The sequence below is a fragment of the Podarcis tiliguerta genome (genome assembly GCF_965153285.1).
Source record: "Podarcis tiliguerta genome assembly, chromosome: 16".
In the NCBI taxonomy this organism is placed as follows: Eukaryota; Metazoa; Chordata; class Lepidosauria; order Squamata; family Lacertidae; genus Podarcis; species Podarcis tiliguerta.
In genome coordinates, this window is record NC_139549.1 from 26,166,027 (window position 1) to 26,193,583 (window position 27,557).

The following is a 27,557-nucleotide window of genomic DNA, read 5'->3' on the forward strand; positions in this document are numbered from 1 at the left end:
CAGGGGGCACACCAACAGTAAATATCCATGAAACTAGGTTTACACAGCAGCTCCACACCTAAAGCACATGACTTCCTCTCCCCAAGAATCCTGGGAAATGTAGTCTCACAGAGCTGCAATCCTCAGCAGCTTTATCAAGCTACAGTTCCCAGGATCATAAAATTAATATATTCAGCGACCTCAATAGCACCTCCAGCAAGCTTTTGGGGTAATTTGGTTTTCTTTTTTAAAATAATTTTTATTAAATTTTCCGTTTTACAATTTCAAATACTTATTTTACATCCTTGAAGTATCAGTGACCTTCCCTTCTTCTCTTTCCATGGTTCATTTTACATATCTTAAACCCCTGCATATTTTACAAAAGCAATACCAATCAGCTTTCCATTATTGCATCCTTCAAAATTTACTTATTTTACACTGTTGAATTTATCTTAATGCTGCCAACGTTTTCAGCTGTGTACAATTATTTTCCATATAGCCAATAAATGTTTTCCATTCTATATGTTAAGTCTGCAAGCTGCACATATTCCGTCAACTTAAGTTCGCATTCTTCTTTGTTTGGGACCTCGCTCGTTTCCCATTATTCGGCTAACGAAACACGGGCCGCAGTTGTTGCATACATAAATAACCTTATCTCATTTGAGATTCAGGTAGGTAGCCGTGTTGGTCTGAGACAGTCAAAATAAATTTAAAATGTCCAGTAGCACCTTGGAGACCAACTAAGTTTGTTCTGGGTATAAGCTTTTGTGTGCATAACAGAACAATCCTAACTCTAGAAAGTTGGCAGAATTTATGATGACATAGATCACACCAGCTTAAGTTGTCCCTATTCCCGACTCTGCTCAGGATCAAGTTAGAGGAATTCAACTTTCACCACCCTTTCTGCCAGCTGTGTTCCACTGCGTTGCTAGGTCATGATAAGCACACGAAAGCTTACACCCAGAACAAACTTAGTTGGTCTCTAAGGTGCTACTGGACAATTTTTTTACTTATCTCATTTGGTAATTTGGTTTTCCATTTCGTAATATCCTAGATGGTCATTAAGCTGTATGGATAATTCTGAACAGAACTAATTGCAAATTGTTTGCCTGATCCTCAGGAACATCAGTGTGCCACCCACAAATCCCCCATTCAAAAGTACCTCTGCGGCTGAAGCAAGGCTACCAGGTCAGATCTGTCTAGCTCCCAATGGCAATCTGAAGCCTGCTTTTGCCCAGTTTGCACTTTTAAAAGTTAAAATCTCCAAACCAAACAACAAAACTCTTTCCTCCCTCCACACATTAGATAACAACTGAATCAGAAACAACAGGCAGCAAACACAACTCTAAACAATCTATTAAATCAAATGGGGAATTCAAGCGGATTTAGGACGGCAGCCTAAAATGCTAGATTCCTTCATTGCTGTAAACCAGCAGCTCCCATGTCTGCCCCAAGCAGCCCGGAAGTGAGTCCTGTGTGCGTGAGTCTAACTCTTACAAGTCTATGTTGGGGACACGCCGTCTGCGCTGTGTCTCCCATCGCTCCCCCTGGTGCTGACGTCATTAGCAAGCGCCCGCAATCCGTCTCCTTACATCCGCTTCCGGCACCGAGAGAGCGACTGAAGCCTTCCAGTGTAGAAGTGGCGGCGACATGGCTACAGCGGCAGCGGTCGTGCTCGGGAAGGCCTCCCGGCAGCTGGTGGCTCCAACTCCGCGGGCCGGGCTGAAGCGGCTCTTCTCGGCGGCAGCGGCGTCGGGCCACGGCGAGGCCGGGTCCAGTAAGTGGGGCCTGTGACCGGGTGACCTTGCGGGGAAGAGGGCGGTCCTGCCGGCGCCGCCAAGGAGCAGAGCGGGCGGGGTTGGGGGGTGGACAGGCCGCCTCTGGGCACCGAACAAAGGCCTTATGCCGAGCCAGGTCTCTGGTCCATTTGGTTTGGTACTGTCTACACGTACAGGCAGCAGCTCTCCTGGGTTCCAGGCTGGGAATCTGTTCCCAACCTTATGCAGAGAGCTAGTTACAAAGCAGAGACATCACCTTGCCAACAAAGGACCGTATGGTTAAAGCTATGGTTTTCCCGGTAGTGATGTATGCAAGTGAGAGCTGGACCATAAAGAAGGCTGATCGCCGAAGAATTTATGCTTTTGAATTATGGCGCTGGAGGAGACTCCTGAGAGTCCCATGGCCTGCAAGAAGATCAAACCGATCCATTCTTAAGGAAATCAGCCCTGAGTGCTCACTGGAAGGACAGATCCTGAAGTTGAGGCTCCAATACTTTGGCCACCTCATGAGAAGAGAAGACTCCCTGGAAAAGACCCTGATGTTGGGAAAGATGGAAGGCACAAGGAGAAGGGGACGACAGAGGATGAGATGGTTGGACAGTATTCTCGAAGCGACCAGCATGAGTTTGACCAAACTGCAGGAGGCAGTGGAAGACAGGAGTGCTTGGTGTGCTCTGGTCCATGGGGTCATGAAGAGTCGGACACGACTAAACGACTAAACAACAAAACAACAACAAAGCCGTGTTGGTCTGCCGTAGTAGAAACAAACAAACAAAAATCCTTCTAGTAGCACCATAGAGACTAGCTAAGTTAGTTATTCCTTCCAGTAGCACCTTAGCAGGCACACAGAAGCTCATACCGATAACTAACTTAGTTGGTCTCTAAGGTGCTACTGGAAGGAATTATTTTATTTTATTTTATTTTGTTTTGTTTCAACTTATGCAGAGATGTCATTGGGGATGGAACCTGGAGCTTTCTGCATGCAAAGCAAGTGCTCGACCACTGAGTGACAGCACTTCCCCAAACGGATCATAGGAAGCTGCCTTATACCGAGTCGGGCCGTTGGTCCATCTAGCCAACCATTGCTTACACGGACTGGCAGCATCTCTCCAGGGTTTCAAGAAGGGAGTCTTTCCCAGCCATATTTGGAGATAGGATTCAATCCTTATCTGGGATGGAACCTAGGACCTTTTGTATGTAAAGCTGTTGCCCTGCCACTGGCCTACGTTCTTTCTGGTGGCCACTAAATAGGGCCTCCATGGTCCGAAGCAGTCTACCAGTTGCTTAGAGCTGGCAATGGAGAAGGACTGCTCTTGTGATTCGCTGCTCCCTGTAGGAGGCAGGGGAGAGCTGAGTTGGCAGAGTTAACGGGCTGCAGGAATCGAGAGCATTGTTTTCCCCAGAAATGTGATTTTTGCATAGTGGACACACACACACACACACACACACACACACACACACACAGATTTGCAATATTTTGCCAGGTCAGAAATTATGAAACCGATATCACAATATGGACTTCAAACCAGTTTTGGATTATATATTGATATATCTCCCAGTCCTAGCTGCTAGATCAGACCAAAGGCCCACCCTGCCCAGCAACATCTGGAGGGCACAAGGTTGAGGAGCCTGGTTTAGGCAAGTCAGTGAAGGATAGGGCTATTAATGACTACCAGCTCTGGTTGCTATTCCCCAGTATTGGAGTCAATATAGCTTTCGGGCTTCCCAGAGAAATCTAGTTGGTTACTTTGAGAACACAATGCCTGTGGTCTAATTCAGCTAGGTTCTTCTTACATTCATACTCTATAAAGAGTACAACTCAAGCTGAGGTTCATTTATTTTTCCTTACTCCCCACCTCTGCCAACCATAAGTGCCTGCAAACCGTTCTGAAACACACTGCTTAAGTTATTGGCCAGTTGAGAGGAGGGATCCCACTATAAAGAAGCTGATATTCAGGGATTAATTGTATCAGTCCTATGCTTTTTTTTCCCTTTTGCAAAAAAACAGGGCAACCAATCAGTTTCTTCTTGTGTGTGAATTCTTTCCATTAGCTCGCATGTGGAAGATCCTGTCCTTCGTGGTTGCTTTGCCTGGAGTTGCTGTGTGTATGCTGAACTGCTACCTGAAGTCTCAGCATGAACATGAAAGGCCAGAGTTCATTCCTTATGCCCATCTGCGCCTCCGGACCAAGGTATTGGACTCAAACCTGTCCACAAGCAAGTCTTGTTCTTTATTTATGTGGACCACTTAACAAGGAGATGGCACCAAATTAGATGGTGATGCCTTAAGAGGTTTCCAAATCAGTGCAGTTTGGAAAGGTTCAGTCCTCCATCTGGATGCAAAGCTGCATCCCGTGGTATCTAAACACGCTATTCCCCCACTTCGGAATCCATCATGCCAGATAGGTTGATGATGAGATCTCAAGAGGTGTCCAAATGCATAAAGAACATGCAGACCGACAAGCCACTTTCCAAAATTATATAGTAGAGAAAGGTATTAAATGTTAGTGCAAAAGCTGTATTTCATTAAAAAAAAGTAGCTGAAAAAACGGTAATGTTAAAGATCAACTTAAAAAGCAAAGACAGTCTGTCTCCCCCCCCCCCAAAAAAAAACCCCAGCATTGTTTGATTCTGTCTGCTAGGGCTTCTTGCACCCAGCTCTGGCCAGTTGATCTTGGGGTGCCCAATGAAAAATGAAGTGGATCCCACCAGCCTGAGCTGTGCCCAGCCCTTCACCCTGCCCTTCGCCCCATAGCCAGTGCCATTTTAGTCCCACTTTATTTTATTTTGTTATCTATTTTTTATTTTGCACTAAAACATTTTTAACCTGCATTTGAAATATATGTGTGTTTTGTTTTTTCTAAATGTCCCAATAGCTACTAAAATGGCCCTGTTGGGTCATTGCCTGTGGCCCACCCACGTGACTTTGTCCCAGCCACTGGTCTGAACGAAATAAGGTTGGGTGTACATACCTAAAGAGCTCTAATTTCCACCATGGCCGCTGTAGTTGAGATTCCTGCATTGCAGGAGGTTGGGCTAAAAGATGACCCTGAGACTCTTTCAGCTCCATGATTCTATGAATCTACAATTTCAGTTGTCATTTTAAGCCTTTAGTTTAACTCAGTTGTCCCCAACCTTATGCCCTCCAGACTGTCTAATGACCACGGCTAAGAGGAATCTTCTAGGAGGGGCTCCCAAGCTCTGGGATAGGCTACCATGTTCAGTGTGGCCAATTCAGAGAGTGGTGTTGACTGAAAGAACCGTTCTCTTTTATAATTTAGTGTCAGCTCTGTCTTTTGTCCCTTGGTTTTGCTGGTAGTTTGTATTTAATTGTAATCTGCTTTGAGTCACCAGTAACTCTGAAACTACTGTTGTCAAGTTGTCCCTGCTCTGTAGCAGTGACTTCTGATCTAGCCTGCTGTTTGGTGCTAATTAGTGCTTTTCAAGCATCATTTTCAGAATAAGTGCTTTTTTAAATAATCTACTGCGCCTTTTTCATTTATAAGCTGTTATAAGTAGTTGAATTCCTGCTTTGTAGCTTGCTAAAAACTTCAATCTCTTCTTTCTACAGCCCTTCCCATGGGGTGATGGAAACCATAGTTTATTCCACAACCCCCATGTTAACCCTCTGCCAACTGGCTATGAAGATGACCATTAAGCAACTGCATCATGCCAGCCATGTGGACCATTTAAGGTAGCTGGACCAAGACCCACGTTGGGACCAGCAATGCTCTCCATTCCTTATACTATGAAATAATGAAGTTCTGACCTCTAGCAGAATGTATTGTTTGTTCCAGAGGTCACATTAAAAAGAAAAAACACTTTCAACCAAGTTTTTCTGTGGTTTTTCTTAACTATCCTGGGGAAGCTACAATTTTGGTTCAAGACAACTTAAACAGCAGTGTCTGTACAGGAAAATACAGTGATTAAAGGTTCTTTGGGGAGGGGAGGGAAAATGGGAACATGAACCACTGTATGGTTTCCTTATATTCTTTCATGTTTGAGCAGATTATGTTCTGAAATGAAGTGATACATTTTCTCTGTAGTGAGAAAAGCAGAGAACAGCCTCCCCCAGCCTAGTGCCATCGCAACTTTTGGCTACAGTGCTCAGCCGGCACTGAACTAGTCAACCAGTGATTTTAAAACAAATGAATTTCAGTAGCAGCTTCATTTTTTCAACTCTATCAAAGACATCTGTTGCTTGCATTCTGATTCTTAACCACTGTATTTCTTATGCGTTAGTTTAGATTAAAATTTTCATGGAAGTAAGCCTCTTTATTTTTGCAGCCCAAAACACATTCTTATCCACCTTATATCTACATATGTTTCGCATGTGTGGTGTTAAGGGAGGGCTAGTACCTCCGGTGAAGGAGCCCAGGATTCTCCTAGATGGTGGGTTTGTGCACTAATCACTACCTCCAATACTGAGGAGGGCTAAATATTTAAAAGATTACTTAACGAAATGAATTGGTTATTAGTGGAATTTTACATAGTGCTCTATATACATACCTATTAAGACAGACCAGTAGGTCTGTTGCTGCTGCGTTGACTGAGATGGAGATTTGTCTGAGGCCGCTGAACTGAATGGATGGCAGAGGCAGGCAAGACTTGAGCTCTGACATTCACAGCTATTATCTTAGCTACTTATACAGCAAGTATCTTCCCTAGTTCAGGGAAGAGCACCAGTGGTGTAAGCTGTCCACAAGCTGTCCACCTATGATACTCCAAAGCAGTGCTACACAAAGTAAAAGGCCACTACAGTCTTATATTTTTTATTCTTGTTTAATTCTGTTATTGCACACAGCAGAATGCATACAGCTGATTCATCATATCAGAAGGCACTTTCTGTTGCAAGAACATTTCCAACACTGACAACAGTACTGCAAGAAGCTGGTTGTAGAATTCTCTGTGGGGCTGTGCAAGTGACCCAACTATTGAATTCAGTCCTTTTAATATGAAACAAACTGCATTTTTCTTTTTAAAAATGCTGCTGGTTTAAGAAAAATTAAAATAAATGCAGATTTAATAGATGGGGTTGAGAAGAAGCCCCCCATTTGCTATGCCCCTAAAGTCCATTAACAATGTCCATGTGGTCGGGGGGTGTTCACACTTCTTATTAATGTTATACTGAAATCCTTTTGCTTAAGAAACTAGACTTGTCGAGGTTGTAAGAGATGGGTGTCAGGCAAACCTCTCACATAACAAACTTAAAAAAGCTTCACATACAGAGCTGTCCGTTTCCTAGTTTTGAGGAGTTTTGACCCAGCTGCCTCTGAATGAACACAAATGCATTTTAGCAACTATAGTAAGACTGTATTACTCTAGATGCTTGTTGATATCAGCTACCAACTTGTTTCAATTCTAGATTTCCTCCTATAGGTTTATAAACCAGGCAACAACTTAAAACAATGCTGGCTCATTTTAATAATCTGACTTTGGCTGAGTGAAATGGAGACCCACCTTTTAGACATCCATCTTATGCTGTAGACAAATTTAAAGTTTTTGAGGTCAATCCCAACAACACTCTGCTGAAGTTGAAACCTTGCCGCCCTTTGGTAAATAGAAAGCATTGTACCCCTGAAACTTCTGCATCTGGCCTGGGCTTCTTGGAATAGCTGAACAAACAGACATAGAATGAGGCCAACTTCAGAGGCACAGTATTTCTCCAGCACTATTTCACTGAATATGATATCCTTTAACGTTAGGTTAACTTACAACCCAAGTGCTACCACTAGAACTGGAATTGACAAACAGAAAATAAAATCCCAACAGAACACACTGATTAATGTACGAGATTGATCCTGACATTCATTTTAACAGTTGCAGTTAAGATTTACATAAATAAAAACAACTGAATGATCAAAAACCAGACATGAACTTCTCCCCAACTCCTTTGTTAGAAATACATTCAGTTGTAAATCGGAAGAATCCCACTCTGCACATGATAAAACCCACAATACGTCAGTAGATATGAAGCTTGCTACTAGATTAATGAGGCAGATGTTACTGCTCATGGGCTGAACAGTCCTCGAATTTCTCCAACCCCATGGACAACATAGCTAGAGTCTTTGTCCAGCAGCCAACTAGATTTAGCATGCCGATGTGTGTTCAGAGTATTTTTTCCTGTGACCATCATGGTCAAGAAGAGTTTTCCGACTTCCCTTTGCTGGGGCCCATGAATTCCAGTCCTTCAATGGGGATGTCTTTTTCCTTAATAGCTTTCTGGAAGAAGCAAAAAGGCAAGCATATTTTAATATTTACAAATATGGTCTTCAAAAAGTAACCAACTTATAAAAAACACAAAGGGCTGAATTCAGCATTCTCTGCCCACTAGTGCAAGGGTGAGAATTAATGCTCCACAACAGAGAAATCCAGTGTAACAGCTGTGCTAGCCAAAACTTGTTGCATGGCAGATACATTACCAACCACCTAATTTTGCATTCTCATGTTCAACAATGATCCACTGCTGCAAAACATTTCACCAGTGAAACTAGTATACTTGTAAGTGACCTTAACTTAGAACTACATCTGATAAAGCCCCCAAATTCTGTATTATGCTTAGGACAGTGGTTTCCCTATTTGTACAGAGAGAATTGCAAAATTTGGGGGTAGAGGCGCAATTGTTCCTTATGTCTGAAGCTCCTTCCTAAAATTGTGTACACATTCCTAAAATGTCCCAGGACACATTCTGAGGGCACATGCAGGTCTGGGTCTGATCAGTGCCTGGAGGAGAGAATGTCTAGCACCTAAATGTGCACCACCGTGGGAGACATGGAGGAAGAAAAGTGGAATATAAAGAAATTTGCAAAGTATTTGCAAACGCATTCCTCATGCCTGGCTATTGTCCATGCTGGATTGTAAGCTTCCTGAGCTCAGGGATCCATCCACAGAACATTATAAGCAAAAACATGGTAATAGCGCTGCATAAACAGTAACAACTACACAAACAGCATTAAAGTGAGGACATATGCTATAATTATAGCAATTGCCGTAATGGCTATAACTTCCTCATTCCCTTGCAAGACACCCACACAAACACATTATTGCGGGGATTACCTATTACATTACAGTGGTACCTCATGTTACATACGCTTCAGGTTACATATGCTTCAGGTTACAGACCCCGCTAACCCAGAAATAGTGCTTCAGGTTAAGAACTTTGCTTCAGGATGAGAACAGAAATTGTGCTCCGGTGGCGCGGTGCCAGCAAGAGGTCCCATTAGCTAAAGTGGTGCTTCAGGTTAAGAACAGTTTCAGTTTAAGAACAGACCTCCGGAATGAATTAAGTACTTAGCCCGAGGTACCACAGTATTGCTTGTGTAAAAGCAAAACACAAAATGGCACTCGGAGAAAAAACGAGTGTTGTTCTTTACAGTTCAACCTCTTTCCCTGCCAAAAAACCATAGGCTGCCACCCCTGTCATAAACTATGTTACCCAAATTGTGTGGGCAGAGACTTGCGGTTCCTACATTGCAGGGGGTTGGAGTAGATGACCCTCGGGGTTCCTTCCAACTCTACAATTCTATGATTGTGACTTCCAGTTTCATGTGATGTATGCATGTTGATCAGTTCTGCCTCCACCAACCAGCTGTTCACTTAGGGTCTGGAGGAGGGGGTAAGTGTACAATTATTGCAGCCCGAGCCTGTCACTAGAAGTTCCAGGGACTGATTTTGAGACCTGGTGAATATGTTGCCCTTTACTCAACCCTTCCTCTAAGGATCACAAAGCAGTGTACCCAACTCTCCTCCCCCCCCCCATTCCCCCACAATAATCCTGAGGGTGAGAGGTAGCAACTGACCCAAGGTCTCTCAAGGAGCTTAATGACCAAATAAGGATTTTTGATCTTGGATCAACCCAGCCCTAGTCCAACCTAGACTGCGCTACTCTAGTGCCCTCCAGATGTTTTGGACTACAATTCTCATAAGCCCCATTCACTTTACTTAATTGTCTCAATAGAAAAAAAGTGTAGATATTTAGACACGGGGGAGAAAAGATTAGAATCATATACCACAGAATGTGGAACTCGTAAAACATAGACCAGCCTTGGCCAACCCGGTAGCCTCCAGGAGTCCTGGACCACAACTCCCATCAGCACAAGACAATAGTCCATAGTGCAGTCTTTGACAATCTGTCACCTTCCAGATGCTTGAGACAACTCCCATCAGCTGCAATCGGTGTGGCTGTAGTCCAAAACATCTGGAGACTACTCAAACTACTACCACATTTTTTCTACAGGGCAAAAGCAAGTGTTTTTTCTGTTCATAAAGACATGCTTCCCATTTTCTCTCTCTGCAACCCATGCGAAGTACCATATTTTTCCGTGTATGAGATTAGGTTTTTGAATCAAAAAGTTAGGTGCATCTTATACATGGGGGCATCTTATACACAGAAAAATATGGTCAGATCTTGTCTGACTTCACTTAAAGGAAGACCTGCACACCCTCCCCCACTGACCACCACCAAGCACACCCTGCCTGAGGTCTCCTAACAGAGATGAGAGCCACATCTTGCATTTAAAGAAGTGTCATACCACTTTAAAGGACCATGACTTCCCCCAAAGAATCCTGGGAACTGCAGTTTGTCAAGGGTGCTGGGTTTTTTATTTTAAAATTTGCATTTCTACCCCACCTATTTCTCAAAGGAGCTCAAAGTGTTGCGCAGAATTCTCCCCTTCTTTATTTGATCCACACAACAACCCTATGAGGTAGGTTAGGCTGAGAGGGAGTGACTGGCCTCAAGGTACATCCAATGACCTTCCTGACCCAATGGGGATTTGAACCTTGTTCTCCCAGGTCCTGGTAGTCTGATTAGCTAACCACTAAACCACACTGACTCTCAGATTTGTTAAGAGACCACCACATTCTCTTTCTGGAGCTACAATTCCCAGAATGGCTTCACCATCACAGGGGACTCTGGGAATGGCAGCTACATGAGGTAAGCAGAAGCATCTCCTAACAGCCTACAGCACCCTGAACATACTGAGGTTTATAGAGTTCTGAGCTGTGACCATCACAGTGTTATTGTAGCTTTTAAGCGGTTCAGATATGTGTTTTGAGAGCTGGCTAGGCGTTATGTTCAAGAGTGCTGGACTCATAGCTGACAACTTTTCCCTTTTTTTAAAAGGGAAATTCCCTTATTCCGAATAGGATTCCTCGCAAGAAAAGGGAAAAGTTGACAGCTATGGCTGGATTGGACCATCGAGCTTACTTGGGTGACCCTGAGGAAGTCCCAGCCTCGCAACCTCACCAAGAGGATTAAATGAGATTGGGGGGAGGCGACTATGTTCCAGCTCCTTAGAGGAAATAAAGCGAGACAGAGAGGCAAGGAACAGCGCTTAAAACGCGAGGTGCGGAAGCCTGAAGCGCAAGCCCCGCCGCCCCGACCTCTGCATGTGCTCAGAGGCGCCCTCTCTTGCCTGGACGCAGAGCTGGTAGCTCTTGAAGAGTTGGGCGCAGGGGTCTCCGCTGCCGTCGCCGCCCTCGCCCTTCAGGAACTTCTCGGCGAACCAGCGGTTGAAGCACTGGTCGTACTCCCGCTTCATCTCCGTGCAGGCCTCGCCGACGCTGTTCATGGCGACCGCAGCACCGACCCTCCAAGCGCGAACCCGGAAGTAAGCGCGACTTCCGCCTTTGGCGCACGGAAGCGGGGTTACATGCCAACGCGCTTCCGGAGCGCCGGACCAGAGGAAGGCATGTGGGCTCGGCGTCTCGCCCATGTCTTCCGCGCGGGGTTTTGCTCTCAGGCTGGCGTTCCTGAAGGGGGTCTCCCCGCGCCGCCTAGGGAAGCAGGGGCTCCCCGGGTGAGTAAAAGGCCCGGCGGCGCCGAAGCAGAGCTTGTCCCCAGAAATACGAGGTGACAGTCAGGAGAGAGTGCTTCTGAGCATGTGTAGAGGTCTTTTAAACAAAAACAAAAAAACAGCAGTCACTGGTGGGCTCTTGGACATCTAGCCTAAGGTCTCTCAAATTGTAGTGATGACAGTGATGCATTAATTGCATTTGTTGGCCACCTTTCCTCCAAGGAGCTCAAGGTGATTTACAAGGTTCTTCCTATTATATAATTATCATGCAGCCATGGTTCAGTGACTATAGCAGCTGCATTGCATGCAGGATAGTTCAACCACCAATGGCATCTCCAGTTAGGGCTGGGTGAGTCTCCTTGTCTGAAACCCTGGAGAGTCATTGCCTGACAGTGTAAGCAATACTGAGCTAGACAGACCAAGGGTGTGTGAAGCTGCTTCCTATGTTCCATGTACATCACAGGGTGGAATACCTCAGGCCCTGGGGCCAATTGCGGGCTTCTGGATCTACCAGGTCCACAAGACTCTGCCCATGTCATGCCTCTCACAAGCTCTGCTTGAGTGCCTTTTCTGGCTGGAATATGCCATTGAACTGTGATCATGCCTCTTCCTTACCTGGATGGAGGATCAGATCAGAAGAATCAGCATCAGACATTAGCCACAGCAATAAAATAAAATGTACTGAAGATAGAGGTAAAAACTTAACTATACAAAATACATTTTGTATTACATCAATAATCAAATAATAGATCTTATTCTAATTGCCCCTGCTAAAAACCTAGCAGTTTTTGCTGTCAGCAGAACCTGGGTGGAGGGTGTGTGTATACATCATAACCTATGGCTTGTGCATGGTTGGAATATACCCTTACTTTCCTTCCAGTAGGATTTATGTTCTCTGATATTCACTGTTTATATAAGTCAAATGCTGTCCTCTGTTCCAATTATTACTGAATTCAGGAAAGTTTGGCTTGTTTAAGTATTTCAGCTGTGTGGGTTTATGCAATCGATACTGGAGTTCCAAACATGTATACGTACTTGGAAGCAACAGAAAGAGCAACAAGTATATAAAGCCAAGAGAAACTGCAATACAAATTTCCTTCCAATTGTTATTTTTAAAGAAAAAAATGGATTTTCAGAAAGAAACAGATGTGATTCTGTACAAGTTGCTTTATGTTATCATTTACTGAGGACCTCTTTGCAGGATCTAATTGCATTACTTTTCCTCTTCCAGAATAAAAAAGTAACTTTGGAATTGCTTGATCACCTGGAGCGCCTGGCACTTGTCGATTTCCGCAATCAGGAAGGTGTGGAGCGTTTGGAAAAAGCCATTGAATTTGCTGAAAAACTCCATGCAGTTAATACAGATGGAGTAGAGCCGATGGATTCAGTACTGGAAGACAGGTAAGTATCAGGATCACTTGCATATCAGCTGTTAAAATTTTCCCTATTGGTCCAGCAGGGAAAGTCTTGAATTCTTCTGAAATTGGTACAGGATATTCCTGGGCTGTTTTTGTAAGAGTCTGTGAACACTTATTACTCATCATCATAACCAGAGAGTAAATAAACATCAGAGAAAGCATGTGTAGAAGATAGCCCATAAGGCTTGTTGCCACAAATCATGTCGATTGCTTTTGAAGTAAAGAATAACACTTGAATCCTTGGGGGAGGTCAGGTAGTGTAACCTGATCCTTAGGTGACAAGCATTGTGGTAAACTGCTTCAATTCTTCATTTATCCCGACTACCTCCACAATGTTGAATAATTACTTGTTCTCCTCAGATATCTGTACCTCAGGGAAGATGAAGTCACAGAAGGCAACTGTGCAGAGGAGCTACTGGAGAAAGCCAAGGAGACCATTGAAGACTATTTTGTAGCTCCACCAGGTATTATCTTGCATCAGATATGCAGTCAAGGCTTTGCTGTAGTTTGGGCATTTCTAGATTAAGAGCATGTGTAAGACAGAGTTTATTAACAATCACCTCCTAACTAACTTCAGTTAAATAATGACAATCTCCAATTCAGCTAATGTACAAGAGAGATTAAGAGCAAGTCTGTCTTTTAAGGTGGGGTCCTCCAAGCAACCCTGAATTATGCAAATAAACAGTTGAGTTTGCATAGCTTTTGATGTCCTGTGCAGTAATTTTGGTAGTACAGTGGTACCTCAGGTTACAGACTCCACTAACCCAGAAATAGTACCTCGGGTTAAGAACTTTGCTTCAGGATGAGAACAGAAATTGTGTGGTGGTGGTGCGGCAGCAGGAGGCCCCATTAGCTAAAGTGGTACCTCAGGTTAAGAATGGACCTCCAGAACAAATTAAGTTCTTAACCCGAGGTACCACTGTACAGTGGTGCCCCGCAAGACGAATGCCTCGCAAGACGGAAAACCCGCTAGACGAAAGGGTTTTCCATTTTGGAGGTGCTTCGCAGGACGAATTTGCTATGGGCTTGCTTCGCAAGACGAAAATGTATTGCAATTCCTGGGGGTTTTTTTCCGCTCCCTACCCCCTTTTTCTAAGGCACTAAGCTGCTAATAGCCTTTTAGCAGCAAATCCGCTAATCCCTTAAAGCCTTTAATAGCCGCTAAACCGCCTAATAGCGCTAATCCGCTAATGGGCTTGCTTCGCAAGACAAAAAAACCGCTAGACGAAGAGACTCACGGAACGGATTCTTTTCGTCTTGCGAGGCACCACTGTACTTGATTTGGATAAGCAACTGTGCAGGGTAGTAGTGTCCCCTAGCCCCTATGGAAAACTTACTCAGAAACCCTTCTACCTTTTGTAGATTAAAATGCCTTGCTTACATCCCAAGCACAGTTTCGCCAACACATGGACTAGATTTTAAAGCTGAGATTCCCAAGAAGCAGAACTCTGCATGCAGTATCTTATTGTTTTGTCTCCACCACCACCACCCCAGGCATGCATACCGTACACACCTAATTGTGGAATTACCAAGAAACAGAGTTGCTCCGATAACCCCTAAAGAAGCATTAGTCAGCCCATTTTGCTTAACCATCAGTAACTGAGGCATACATATTTTATACCACTGCTAGTTCTACTATGTGTTAGATGGTACAAACATTTACTCTGGGTGTAAGAGAGAATGGCTTACACTGTCAAAGCAAACCTATACTAACAAGCACTTAATTCCAGCCAATTTTATTCTTTGTGTTAGGTAACATCCCTTTACCAGAGCTTGAAAACAGAAGGAGTTTTCCGTGGAAAGAAGAGTCCTAGGCTCTACATCAGATGCCACAACAGACTTCTTCAGCAGCCAGCATCTACTCCATGAAGCTGCATGCAGGATAAACCTTCACCACATCCCTTGTGCAACTTGACCTTTCTCTCCGAAATGACTGCTGTTTCTGTACTGCTTAGGCCTAAGTTATTATTGAATCGGGCATTTTTAAATTGTGTATTACAATCCAACAATGAGGGCAACAATCCAACCCAGAGTTAAGTGTCCTTAAACCTGCTTATTTCAATTGGCTTCGGATGTACCCAACACCATTTTTAGTTATGGCCAAAAGATTTTCACAACCATAACCCTTTCGCCTATTCAAAAACAAAACACCCAAAACCAAACTTTCTACTTCTAAAGGGGAAATGGTTTTAGAAAAATGATCGAGAAACCAGATAGCAGAATGTAGCAGATTTCTGAGCTCTGTATATTGAAAGGAGAGTGATCACAGCAAGGACTGATGTGTCATTGTCCAGTGTTCTGTGTCTGGATAAGCAGACTGACATATTTGGGGGAGCAGAATCTCAAGGCTATCCAGCTGTCAAAGGTGCCCAAGGATGGAGTGGTTGTCTGTGATGCGCTGAATGATACGAGATGAAAGAGGGGAGACACAGACTTCTGGCAGTTTCTTCCTATCCAGCCCAAGAGAGATTATGGGTTAGCTCCCACCTCTCAAAACGTGGGAGAAGTATAGGTGTGATATTTAATGGTACCATAGATTCAGGGAACAAGTTGTATCAACAGATAGTTATACGCATAAAGGAATCACTATTTTAAAAAACCATACACATAAAAACTTGTGAGAAGTAGACAACAGGCAACAGTAGACAATAGGATATATGTTTTCCTGGAAACATATGGCAGACCTTTGGAACAAGCATGTTGCTCAGTGGTATTTGTGATACTATTGTAACAGAATGTTGCAGTAGAGTTAATTTATGAGATGGGCTCATGGTTGGGTACTTACAAAACCTATGAGAGCAGACTAGTAATATTTGGCTCAGAAGGGGAATCAAAAGGCACTGAAGCACATTATCCTCAACTATGCAGTATTTGTCATTTTCATATTGGCATATGAATTTCTGCTTCAGAAAAGGAAACTAGTTTTCAAGATACTGTTGAGCTGTATGTAATAAATAATTTGCTGATCTGAAGTGCATTTCCTCATCAATTTGACCTGTTTATGTATAACATATGCAGCCTGACCTTTTATTTATATAGAAATCCCATGGACACCGGTAAAGCTAAAGGTAAAGGGACCCCTGACCATTTGGTCTAGGCGTGACCGACTCTGGGGTTGCGGCGCTCATCTCACTTTATTGGCCAAGGGAGCCGGCGTACAGCTTCCGGGTCATGTGGCCAGCATGACTAAGCCACTTCTGGTAAACCAGAGCAGCGAACGGAAACGCCGGTTACCTTCCGACCAGAGCGGTACCTATTTATCTACTTGCACTTTGACGTGCTTTCAAACTGCTAGGTGGGCAGGAGCTGGGACTGAGCAATGGGAGCTCACCCCATCGCGGGGATTCAAACCACCAACCTTCTGATCGGCAAGTCCTAGGTTCTGTGGTTTAACCCACAGCGCCACCTGCATCCCATGGACACCGGTAGCACAACTCTATTGTATGCATGGATTGGATTGCAGCCTTAACATGATACAGCACACGTAATAGCTTAACTTAGCTCCAAACCTGAGGTTAGGCCTTCTTTACAGCTGTTACAAGGCTCAACAAATATTATCCAGGCCAGCACTTAAATAAATTATCACATAATCGGAGAATGCTTTCTCTGTGGTTGCAGGCAAGATAGAAAAGTCAGCCTCTAAGCATGCAATAGTGTCTTTGCCAGGAAGCCCTCTAGGCTTGAGGCAAATACAACTTCATAGGTATGAAATGGAACATCTCGTTTTACATGTCAACTACTACAAAACATTAATTTCAAAGGTTTACAAGTAGCAATGGGGCTTTAATACAGCTTTATTAACTGAATTTATATTCCACCCTTCCTCTCAAAGGAGCAAATGCTTGCATTGCATTTTATATGTATTTACATTTCATGTGAACTGCCCTGCCCTGAGACCTTCGGGTATAGGGTGGTATAGAAATGAAATTAATAATTGGGCAGATTTAGTAGTTGGCTAGATGCACAGGAAATACCCCTCTGTGTCAAGTCTTTGGCCAGAGAAGGAACCTATCCCATTAGTTGTGCTCTGGTGCTGTGCTTCCTATTCCAGCAGCCCCTTCACTAATTCTGCTGCCTTGCCTGTTATCTTTCTTTGATGTTGCCTCATAATAATTTTATTCTTTATACCCTGCCCATCTGGTTTCCCCAGCCACTCTGGGCGGCTTGCAACACATATAAAAACATAGTAAAACATCACACATTAAAAACTTCCCAATACAGAGTTGCCTTTAGAAGTCTTCTAAAAGCTGTGTTGTTCTTTATCTCAACATCTGATGGGAGGGTGTTCCACAGGGAGGGCACCACTGCTGAGAAGGCCCTCTACCCAATTCCCTGTAACTTTGCTTCTCAGCGAGGGAATTGCCAGAAGGTCCTTGGAGCTGGACGATAGGGCGTATGGAGCCAAGGCTGTTTAGGGCTTTGTAGATCATCACCTTGTGCTCAGAAACATACTGGGGGTCATGAAGTTACAGAGGCCTCTAGAAAAGGCCCTTAAAACTGGGACTTCATAACCAATTTATGGCATGTGCATTTGGCATGTGAAGTACTACGAGGTCTGTTCTTCCAGTTGTGGACAGTCACTGCTATTCCATCACCCATACTGGAGCTTGACTGAATGCACCTGTGCTGTATTTTTCTGCTCCACCCATCTCCCCAATTTTTCTAATCTGGCAAGTGCACAAGTACTTCTGTAGCTTTTTTTGTGGTGGGAGGGAGAGAAAACCCAGGAAGTGCACGAGAGCAAATGTTATCAGCTTTAGTTATGTTTTACAAAGGGCAAAACAGAAGATTGTGGGCTTTTCATAGGGACAATTGTAGTTTTTAAAATTTTAATTAATACTCTGGTGTTTTGCAAGAGTGATATTTGCTTGACATATAACAGAGAAGTATAAGAGGTGTTCTGCTATAACGTTCTATCGGTTTTATTTAAAAGTCCAATGTGTGCAATTGCAATTTGGGTCTCCAAGATAGTTCCACATGTGTTCTCTGCTGAAATGGTTTCAGACATGCCTACTGCATGTGGCAGTCAGTGGAAATAGGCAGGCTCATGTCATTTTTGCTGCCAGAAATGAAACAGCTAGGCTACATTCAGATGAGGAGCAAACGGAAGTAGGGGTGTGGCAATCGGGAACATTCACTAGAGAATAACAGATGTGACAAACTCCCCCCACATGCCGCAAGCACGTTTCCACTCCAGTGGTCACTGTGGATGATTAATGGGTTATTTTCACTTATCAGTTTTTATCCGGATTGTTTGTAAACACGTATGGGCTGGCATTTTTACGAAAACAATGTGTAGAGGCTGCAAAAAAATAATAATGTGTAAGCAATACCAATTCCACAATGCACTCCCCATCTGAAAGCACTCAGTGTTATTATATCTGAGCAACTTTTAAATTATATTACTGTAGTGTAAATATTCTGTTGATTTCCCCCCCACTACAATACCCGGTTTGACCAGTAGGCTTTGATAAACCCAGGAACAGAAAGGAATTTAAAAGCTGTATTTTACACCAGCTTCCCACCTGCACAAAAAGACAGTCACCCACTGATGAGTTACAGAAACATTTAAGTATATTTCAAAACAACACAACAGGCTGAGCCATACAGGTTGCTCCACTGCTTTACAGCACCTTCCTGCAGACAACCATTAACGCATACTAGTTCTCAAGCTCATATCCCTTCGTTCAGAAGGAGAAACAAAAACAATGTACATTTTCCAAACAAAAGAAGTTCAAGTGGCAATGTTTTATAGTATTTCATTACCGACACTTCCCTAGTAAAAACTGTAAGTCATAAAAAAAGATTTTATTGAATAAGAAAGGGGGGGGGGGGGAAACAAGGCTTCCTACGAAAGACTATATCCATCCATTTTGGAATGTAAACTCTGAGCAGAAATAAAGAGCTCAGTTCACATTTTTAGAAGTCCCTGTTGGGTGCAATCAGTATGGCCTGAAGGGAGAAGAGTAGCGTGGCGATCCCCTGCTTTGGTATGGAGAATCGCGACTCCTTGAACCAGAACGGGAGCGCGAGTAGCCATAGCTGATGCTTCTTTCAGGACAAACTCTGATATAGGATGTTTCACCCTGGAATTTAAAACAGAGAAAACCCAAACATTGGCATAACATCCTGTGGTCAAGGTTATGAATGAATGAATGCCAAAAATGAAGATCAGGAACCAATGCACATGTGGCTCGAGGCTGCAGATAGCTTTTTTTCCATATATACGTAAGTAGGAGTCCATCTACTGCTGCTGCCTTGGGCCAGCTCTGATCTGGCCCTTGAGGGTCTACAGACGAAGGGCATGTGTTACATAACAGCTAGTACGGTGCAGGTATTAGTAAGGCAAACACAGCCATGTTCTGTCCTCATCTAACTAAGAAGGGCGAAGATGTCGATAGTTTCCAACTTTTAACTGCCGGAGGGAAAGAGATGTAATCTAGTGGAGTCCTTCAGCATAGTTGGGAGATGCCTTGGTGAACTGTCTCACCTGCTCATCTTAATTTAATTGTATCTCAGCAGCTCAGGTTCTGAAGGGAAATCCCACAGCAAGCAGCCTCCAGCTGTGACAGAGGGGGTGGTTGCAGCAGATGGAAGGTGGTTGCAAGAGAGGTAGCAATGCCCCAAGACTGGGGGGAAAAACTGGTTTATGGCAGAGACATCATGAGACCACCATAGGAAGAGGTTCCATGCATAGGTGGGAATGACTGCTATTGTAACCACTATGGTTACTCATCAGTATTTCTGGGGAGAAGCGTTGCAGTTTGTGGATGCAAGCTCTGGCTGCCAAGGCAAAGGTGAGCTAAGCTTATTCAACAGCCAACCACTAGCAATCTCTGTTCAACTCTTGGTCTCTTAAAGGGAGAATGGCAAAGCAAGTCAACTCGACTTACCTAGAAGAAGACAGTGGCAAGTAAATCCAAATGCTTAGTTTTTCCATGTAACTTACGAATGAACCCCAGAAAACCTGGCCTTGGCTGTCAGGGCTCACACCACGCCATCATGGGGCAGGTTTCACAAGGCCTTGACCACTCTTTTAAGCTGGATTCCTAACATGCTACAAGGATTACTATTAGCCACCAATTCCGAGACTATTGCTAGACTGTGCCCCCGGAGCCTCTTGAGAGCATCACAACAGGACACGTTAACGCATGTTCCTCCATGACTGGCACAACGCACATGCTCTTCACCCACAGGCAGGGACCCACCTCATGAGATCGGAATTTGGTGTCATCCAGTTTACGCAGTGCGTATTCCATGTCTTCCTTGCGGAGAAACTCAACCACCCCCATTCCATCTTTCTGTACATCTGCATAACATACATCACCAGCTTCACGCATATGATCCTTCAGGTCCTGCCAGCTGCCTGATGGAGGAAGCCCTGAGCAGTGAGAACACAAAACATAAGAGACTACGTAAAGAGATGGCACTTGCGGCTTAGGCTGGGCCGGAAAAAGCTGCACACCCTGGAATGGTCCCTCCAGCGGGTCTGAGACTCCATCCACCACTTCCACAGACTTCCTGCTTATTAAGGATCCAAAGAACAGCAGTTAAGTTCCATTCCTGAGTAGATGAGCCTTTCATTGTCAGCAAGGTGGTCCCCTAGGTAGGATTCAGAGTTCTGGGCTTTGAAAGGAATCCTCCTCCTGTTGGTCCAAGGTAAACTTAACATCACCCCTAACTCTGCCTGGGCAGCTTGTACTCCACATACGACTTAAGTTACTCAGGATCAGATTCCCATCCAAGAATGATAGTCCCCTTCTAACAGTATGAGTTTTGATTCCAATTTGGGTCCTTGGGCAGCGAAGCAAGGATACCTGTGTTTAACTATCAGCATGATCATTAAGTAAAGGCAAAGGTAAGTGGCTCCCCTGTTCCACATCGCATTCTGGAGACACTAGAACACTGCTGCTCCTAGCAGTGAACGCTTCACAATACTCTCTAGCAATGCACGTTCTCCCATTCATGCCAAACGTCAAAGAGATTCCTCCAGATATCCTCCCTGCCCTCCCAGGCTTCTGTGGTTCTGGGGTTCAATACTTTTGTTTTCAGGTCCTGATGCAAAGCTGAGGAGATTGCAATTCAGTAGTTTCCTCACAGGGAGCAATCACATTTTTAGCCAGGATGCCACAGTACCATGCAGAGAAGCACCAAGATAGGTCACTGTACTTTATTTAAGCAGTACATGGGAATAAACATGTTTTTAAAAAAACGAGTTTTGTTTTAAGTGGACCATTCCATAAAACTGGTCAGGGAGTGCTGAGTTTTCTCCAGAGATTTGATCGCCATGGCAAAACCTCCAAAATACATCCACTTCTCTCCAGTAAGAGGTATTTTCCACCTGTCTCTCCCAACTCACTAAACAAGACACCTACTTCAGATATGGCAAGGTTCCTCTGAGGGATCCACAAGGTTATTAACTGAGGGATCTAATTCAGGTTATTTTCTCTCATAATAAGCAGAAATACTGCACAGCAGCAGCAGCTCAGGCAGCTCTTTAATGCTCATTTTTTTGTCTCAGAGAATCCTTTGCTTTTATGAGACCCAGTCCTCCTGGCCCTGCACACTACAAGGATCTTCTTCTTTCCCTTCACCCTCCCAGTTGCCCATTTCCAAGTCCATTGAGTTCATGCCTGCCTACAGGTGGAGATGAGATTTATCTTTTGCTCACCATTCATCCACGAAGTTGAACTCCAAAAGCAACTTAAAATAGGCTTCCTCCGTTAATTGAACCAGAAAGCTGTCTTCTCCTCTCGCAGCTCTGAAAAAACTCCTTCACAGGAACAGTTTTCTTATTAAAGAAGAAACCCTGTATTATGGAAGCAAGGTGCTCCTTCTCCCCTATATAACAAAACATGTGGCATGGCATCAGGATGGCTCCCAGCCAGTATGAAGTATGGAAGGCAACATACCTGAAACAAGGACTCGGAATTCGGAACGCCGTGAAGGAGGGCCATTCCTCCCACGAGGCCCCCCACCAAAGCCTCCACCCCGTCCTCTGGAAGGTTTGGGAAACTCAACGCGTAGGCGACAGTGACCATAATCATAGCCATTCCTCCCATAAACTGCATCTTCTGCATCTCTGTGAACAAATAATATATCCATGAATTTAGCATTGCCCAGACAGCACAGGAAAGGTACGAAAACAAGAGAAGAGTCTTTTGGCACCTTACAAACTAACACATTTTGTTGCTCCTTAAGGTGCAAAGAGATACTTTGCTGTGTTTATTGCAATAGATTAACCCTCTGGAAAATGAGCAGTCCTATGAACTATTGTACTTTTGAAACTTAAATATAGAACTATTTAGATATAGTAGGCTGGAAAGAGTGGAGAGGTTCCCAGTTTCTAAGCTGGAAGATGTTAGCACTTGACATTTATGAGCGATAAAGTTGTTTCTAGCTTTGGACAAAAGTCGCAGGATGAAACATACTGACTGGACACAGTATTCACCATCAGGATGCAAAATGTTGCAAACAATAAAAAGAATTCAGAACATTCATGCCTTACACTTACAACAACAGTTAGCATATCATAGCACCAGGGAGTTCCTATTTATTTTCCAAACGTCAATTACTATGTTGACTTGCTAGTCTCCCTGGAGTAAAATCAAGAAGGTGGCAATCAGGTTAAAAAACATTAGTGCCCAAGGCACCTTTGCTCCAGCTGTTTCAAAAAGCCATTGTCAGTTACGCAAAGAAGGCAACTTTCAAGAGATACAACAAAATGAAGAAGCTTCTCTGTATGCTTATGATCAACAAGAATGCCATCAGCAGACTACTTTCTACAGATCAATTAGCAATGTTCCAAACACTACTTTAGAAACCCCTACAGCCTGCTTCTTTATGCCAGCATATTTTTTGTAGTTAATCTTCATCCCTGATGTGGTAACCCAAAAAAGCCCTTCACTACACCACTTAAGGGGTCGTGGTTGTGACATTTGTGTAACTGGACTAATTTCTGATGCAGTCCAATCCTCCATTCTTCAGATTAAGGATTAATGGTCTGCTGTCAGTCATATATGCTGTGGTGTTGGGCTACACACTGCATAAACTTCTATATTTGAAGAAAATTACTACGACATACTAACAAGAATTTGCCAGAATCAGAACAGTACATATTTGTAAAGCAGATTTAATATATACATGATCAACAGTTCTGCAAAAATGAAGCAAATACCCCTTTCCATAGGATTTATTGATGTTTTAAAATATTATATATTGCATTTTGTTGTTATATGAACCATATTGTGAAGATTTTTATTGTTGAAAAGCAGTACAAAAATTAATGAATTAAAAATTAATTCATAAACATAAAGGCTCCATTCCAGGATTTGTCAAGGAAGGAAGGAAGGAAGGAAGGAAGGAGACTGGCAACCTACTAAAGATGCAGTGGTCTTTACATCATCTAGATCTCTGACTGTATAATATTAACAGCAGATGAGACATTCCACAGCATTTTACTACTCCCTGGCCCCCGAATAATCATTTATGAATTGGGAAAAGGCACCATCTTATCCTCCATCTTGTTTCTGTGCGTGTTTTTAAATATAATTAATTTGTTTAAAAAACAACACATCACCTTGAATTAGGCAATATTTGTATCCTGAAAGGCAGAATATAAATAAACTGAACCCAAGGTGTGGTTTGAAGCAGATTTGGGGAAACTGTGGCTCCTCCACTGCTGTTTGTTATTGGACAGTCCCAGTTGCAAGCCCCAGCAGCCAGGGATGGTGGGAGTTGTAGTCCAACAATATCTGGAGGGCCACAGTTCCCCACTCCTGAACTAGTGGCTGGTATTCTTGCAAAGAATATTGGTCTAGGTGCATCTGATCCACCTATGTTCAGGAAGGGTCATACCTCAGAGGCAGAACACCCGATTTGTACGCAGAGGATCCCTAGTTCAATCCTTTACATATCCAGTTCTGTATGTCCTGTCTGAATCCCTGGAGAGCTGCTGCCAATCTATGCAGGCCAGGGCTGAGAAACCTTTTTCACATCAAGAGCCACATACCCTGCTGAACAACTTTTCATGTGCCAGATGCAAAAGTAGACACACAGCAAGTTACCTTCCAACAGCTGGCCATCTCTACACAAACTAGTCCAACAACATAGGGTTTGGTGAAGGCTGTAGGCTGCATTGGATACAATGCAGGGTCTGCTCATTGCTTAGATGGGAGGCTGCCTGAGAAAACACTACCAGGTGTATAGGGCGGTATATGAATCCCAATAATAATAATAGTAATAATAATAATAATGTATGCCACCTTGGCTTCCATTAAGGAAGCGAGGTGGGAAATAAACATAATACATTTCATATAGATTATTTTAGGATTGTAGGCAACTGAGTTCTACTTAGGGAAAGTCCATTGAAACTGATAGACCCAATGCTAATCACGCCTATCAATTTTAATGGATTGTATCCATTGTCAAACTCAATAGCAGACCCACTGAAACTGATGGACCCCATACAAGTTATGTCTGTTAATTTTAATGGGTTGCATCTTAGTACTACTCAAGAATAGCAGACCCACTGAAATTAATGGACTGTAGGGCAGTCTTATTTTTGTAACGAAGTTGTTTTAAGCTGTTTTTAATACTGTTTCAATTGCTGGAACCTTAGGGGGAAGGGTGGGTAATGACAATGTGATTCGGTATTTGAATGATTGGTATTAGTTGTATTACAAATTTGTTGTATTATAATTGTATTATAAATTGGTATTGTTATTATGAGGCTATCATTGGATTGTAATTGAAAACTAATAAAAATTATTATCATAAAGAAGATAATGTGACACTGTAAGGCAATGTTTATTTTTATTTGTGTAGCCGAAACCATGAAGACAGGAGTGCCTGGCGTGCTCTGGTCCATGGGGTCACGAAGAGTCGGACACGACTGAACAACTAAACAACAACAAGCCGAAACCATTCCAAAACAAAACATCTATCAGTTTTCTGCAGATCATATCCAATGTCAATCCTACTCAATAGTACTCGAGACCTGCTGAAATGAACGCGAACTATCTTGGGGCTCATCCATTTCAACGGGTCTACTCTCTGGAGCATGGGCGAATGCTGGATAGCAACCCCCCCTATATCATTAATATAAATAATAATAATCTGAAAACCATCTGGGTGGGTGGATGCAGGTGGGTTTGATTCCCTCCCCCTCTTTCTTTATCCTTTCTCCTCCTGTGAAGAGGTTGCATCCTAATGTTTTAATGTTGTATCTTAATCTTTTAAATTGTATTTTAATCAACTTGTTTTTATTATTGGTTGTTAGCCGCCCTGAGCCCGGTCTTGGCTGGGGAGGGTGGGGTATAAATAAAATTATTATTGTTGTTGTTGTAGCAGAAAGCCAGCATGTGACATACCAAAACGAACCAAATAAAAATAAATTTAAAAAAGGCGGGAACGGAGAAGGAGGAGAAGGGGGTGAGGCGGGGCTTGCACCTCACCCTGCCAGCAAGATGGAGAGCCCCACATTCACAAAATGCCAAAAATTGGGGTTGGGGGGGCTCCTCTTCCTCCTCCCCCCACCCTCCAGGCATGCTTGGGAAAGCCCCCATTCCCAAATATGAGAGATTATTGAGGGGGGGTTCTCTACATCTCCCCCCTGAGGGAACCCACCCGCCCCGCTCCCCGTCACCCACCGGGGGTCCTCGAAGCGGACGAAGGCGAAGGGGGCGAGCCCGCGCTTGCTCTTCAGCTCGATGTCGCGGATGCGGCCGTACTTGTAGAAAAGCTCCTCCAGGTCCTTCTCGCGCACGTCGGCCGGCAGGTTGCCCACGTAGATGCGGCCGTCGCCGCCGCCGCCGCTCCCGCCTCCCCGGCCGCCCCCTCCGGACATGCCGGCCCCGCCGCCTCCGTAGTCCATCATATCCCGGCCCCAGCCCCCAGACATCCTTCCGAGTCCCTCACAGGCCGCTGCAAACGCCTCCGGGGCCTAGAGCCAGCCAGCCAAGTCAGTCAGGCGATTCGGCCTCGGCCGCCGCCCCCTCAGGCCTTCACACGCCGCAAGGAGCAACGTGACGGAGGACAAAAAATGAGGAGCGGGGAGGGGGGGGGGAACCGCAGCTTAAAGGGGAGGAGGAGAGAGAGGCGACGCGCCACCGAGAAGAGATGGGGAAGTGGGGTGGGGGGGAAGGAACGGCTCCTATGCAAACCCTCACTCCGAGGGAGGGAGGGGGGAGCACGAAAGAGCCAGCGGATGCGCATGCGGCGGCGGCTGCAGTTTGCGCATGCTCGGGTTTTGTCGGCCAAGGGTGCCTCCAGCGGGGCGGGCGGGGATATTTGAGCGGATGCGCGCAGTTCAATAGCGTGATGCCACTTGTCTCAGGGCTTCAGGCCCCAAAGGATCCTGGGAAGTGTAGTTTGTTAAAGGTGCTGGAAGCTGTTAAGAAATAACCATCGATGCCAGACTGGCTGAAACTCTTGAGAGTTCCCTGGAAAGAGAAGGATTGGCCGTTAGACCTCTCTAACCTCTGAAATTGTAGCTTCAGGAAAGGGAATATAGGGATACAATGGTACCTCGGGTTACAGACGCTTCAGGTTACATACCCTTCAGGTTACAGACTCCGCTAACACAGAAATAGTACCTCGGGTTAAGAATTTTGCTTCAGGATGAGAACAGAAATTGTGCTCCGGCACAATAATAATAATAATAATAATAATAATAATAATAATAATAATAATAATAATAAATTATTTATTTATTTATACCCCGCCCATCTGGCTGGGTTTTCCCAGCCACTCTGGGCGGCTTCCAATAAAACACTAAAATACAATAAACATTAAAAGCTTCCCTAAACAGGGCTGCCTTAACCTGAGGTGCCACTGTATTGTGGGCATCCTCTGTCTCGAGAGTGCGCCTCTGGGGATAGCAGCACCAAAGTGACCTCCTGGCACAAGCTTGGGCAGTCTGTATGGGGGTACTGGATGCCCAGACAAGACCCACCCCTCTCCCGCCTCGCTGATGTGATCCAAAGGAAGTCAGAGCAATATGTTTCAGCACCTTTAACAAACTACACTTCCCAGGATTCTTTGGGGGAAGCCATGACTTCTTAAAAGCGGTATCACAGTACCTTCCTGTGCATGGAAAGCCAGCTTAGCTATCACATTTGGTGTCTGCATTGTCCATCACTGATTTTGTTATGTACTGAAGTTCTCACCCTGGGCCAGCAGGGGGATACTGTAGATAGTTTTCACTCAGGTCCACATATGCAAATAAGGAATTGAAAGTGATGTTCAGTGATTGGATAGTTACAGAAAGTTGTTACTGTTACCTTGTAGTTGAGCTCTATATAAGCAGGTTGGCTGAACCCTTCAGTTCAGTTCACGCCTGTGAGTAAACAAGAGCTGTTTGAAGAATTGCTGTGTCGTCTGATATGTTTGCCCACAACTTAACAGATTTATTACTGGACTTTTGTCTTCCTTTCTGCCCACCCATCAGCAAAACCACATTAAGGAAAAGGCTGTTTCAGTGGGAGACATAGGAACAGCTGTCCAAACATTCGGGCCTGAGTTTTTGAGTTTTATTTTCCTCTTCCCTCCTTGCTCTTTTTCTTGTGTGTTGTATTTTTGTTTTT

At 44.2% G+C, this 27,557-nt stretch overlaps 4 protein-coding genes across 4 annotated transcripts; 2 read left to right on the forward strand and 2 right to left on the reverse strand.

The window, feature by feature from the left end:
* Positions 1–1,545: 1,545 nt before the first annotated feature.
* COX6A1 (cytochrome c oxidase subunit 6A1) lies at positions 1,546–5,589 on the forward strand. Its single transcript, XM_083418014.1, has 3 exons — positions 1,546–1,756; positions 3,810–3,949; positions 5,329–5,589. Exons 1-3 carry the CDS (start codon positions 1,630–1,632, stop codon positions 5,413–5,415), a joined length of 354 nt encoding a protein of 117 aa, XP_083274140.1. The 5' UTR covers positions 1,546–1,629; the 3' UTR covers positions 5,416–5,589.
* A 1,568-nt stretch (positions 5,590–7,157) lies between these two features.
* TRIAP1 (TP53 regulated inhibitor of apoptosis 1) lies at positions 7,158–11,329 on the reverse strand (the record flags this gene model as incomplete). The annotated part of the gene is made up of 2 exons (XM_083418009.1): positions 7,158–7,979; positions 11,174–11,329. 2 exons carry the CDS (start codon positions 11,327–11,329, stop codon positions 7,896–7,898), a joined length of 240 nt encoding a protein of 79 aa, XP_083274135.1. The 3' UTR covers positions 7,158–7,895.
* On the forward strand, positions 11,181–18,804 carry GATC (glutamyl-tRNA amidotransferase subunit C). Its single transcript, XM_083418018.1, has 4 exons — positions 11,181–11,557; positions 12,786–12,955; positions 13,333–13,436; positions 14,725–18,804. Exons 1-4 carry the CDS (start codon positions 11,411–11,413, stop codon positions 14,784–14,786), a joined length of 483 nt encoding a protein of 160 aa, XP_083274144.1. The 5' UTR covers positions 11,181–11,410; the 3' UTR covers positions 14,787–18,804.
* Positions 18,525–26,205, reverse strand: SRSF9 (serine and arginine rich splicing factor 9). The gene is made up of 4 exons (XM_083417947.1): positions 25,623–26,205; positions 21,885–22,054; positions 20,181–20,353; positions 18,525–19,058 (listed from the first exon to the last, which is right to left on the reverse strand). Exons 1-4 carry the CDS (start codon positions 25,871–25,873, stop codon positions 18,915–18,917), a joined length of 738 nt encoding a protein of 245 aa, XP_083274073.1. The 5' UTR covers positions 25,874–26,205; the 3' UTR covers positions 18,525–18,914.
* Between the last annotated feature and the right edge of the window lie 1,352 nt (positions 26,206–27,557).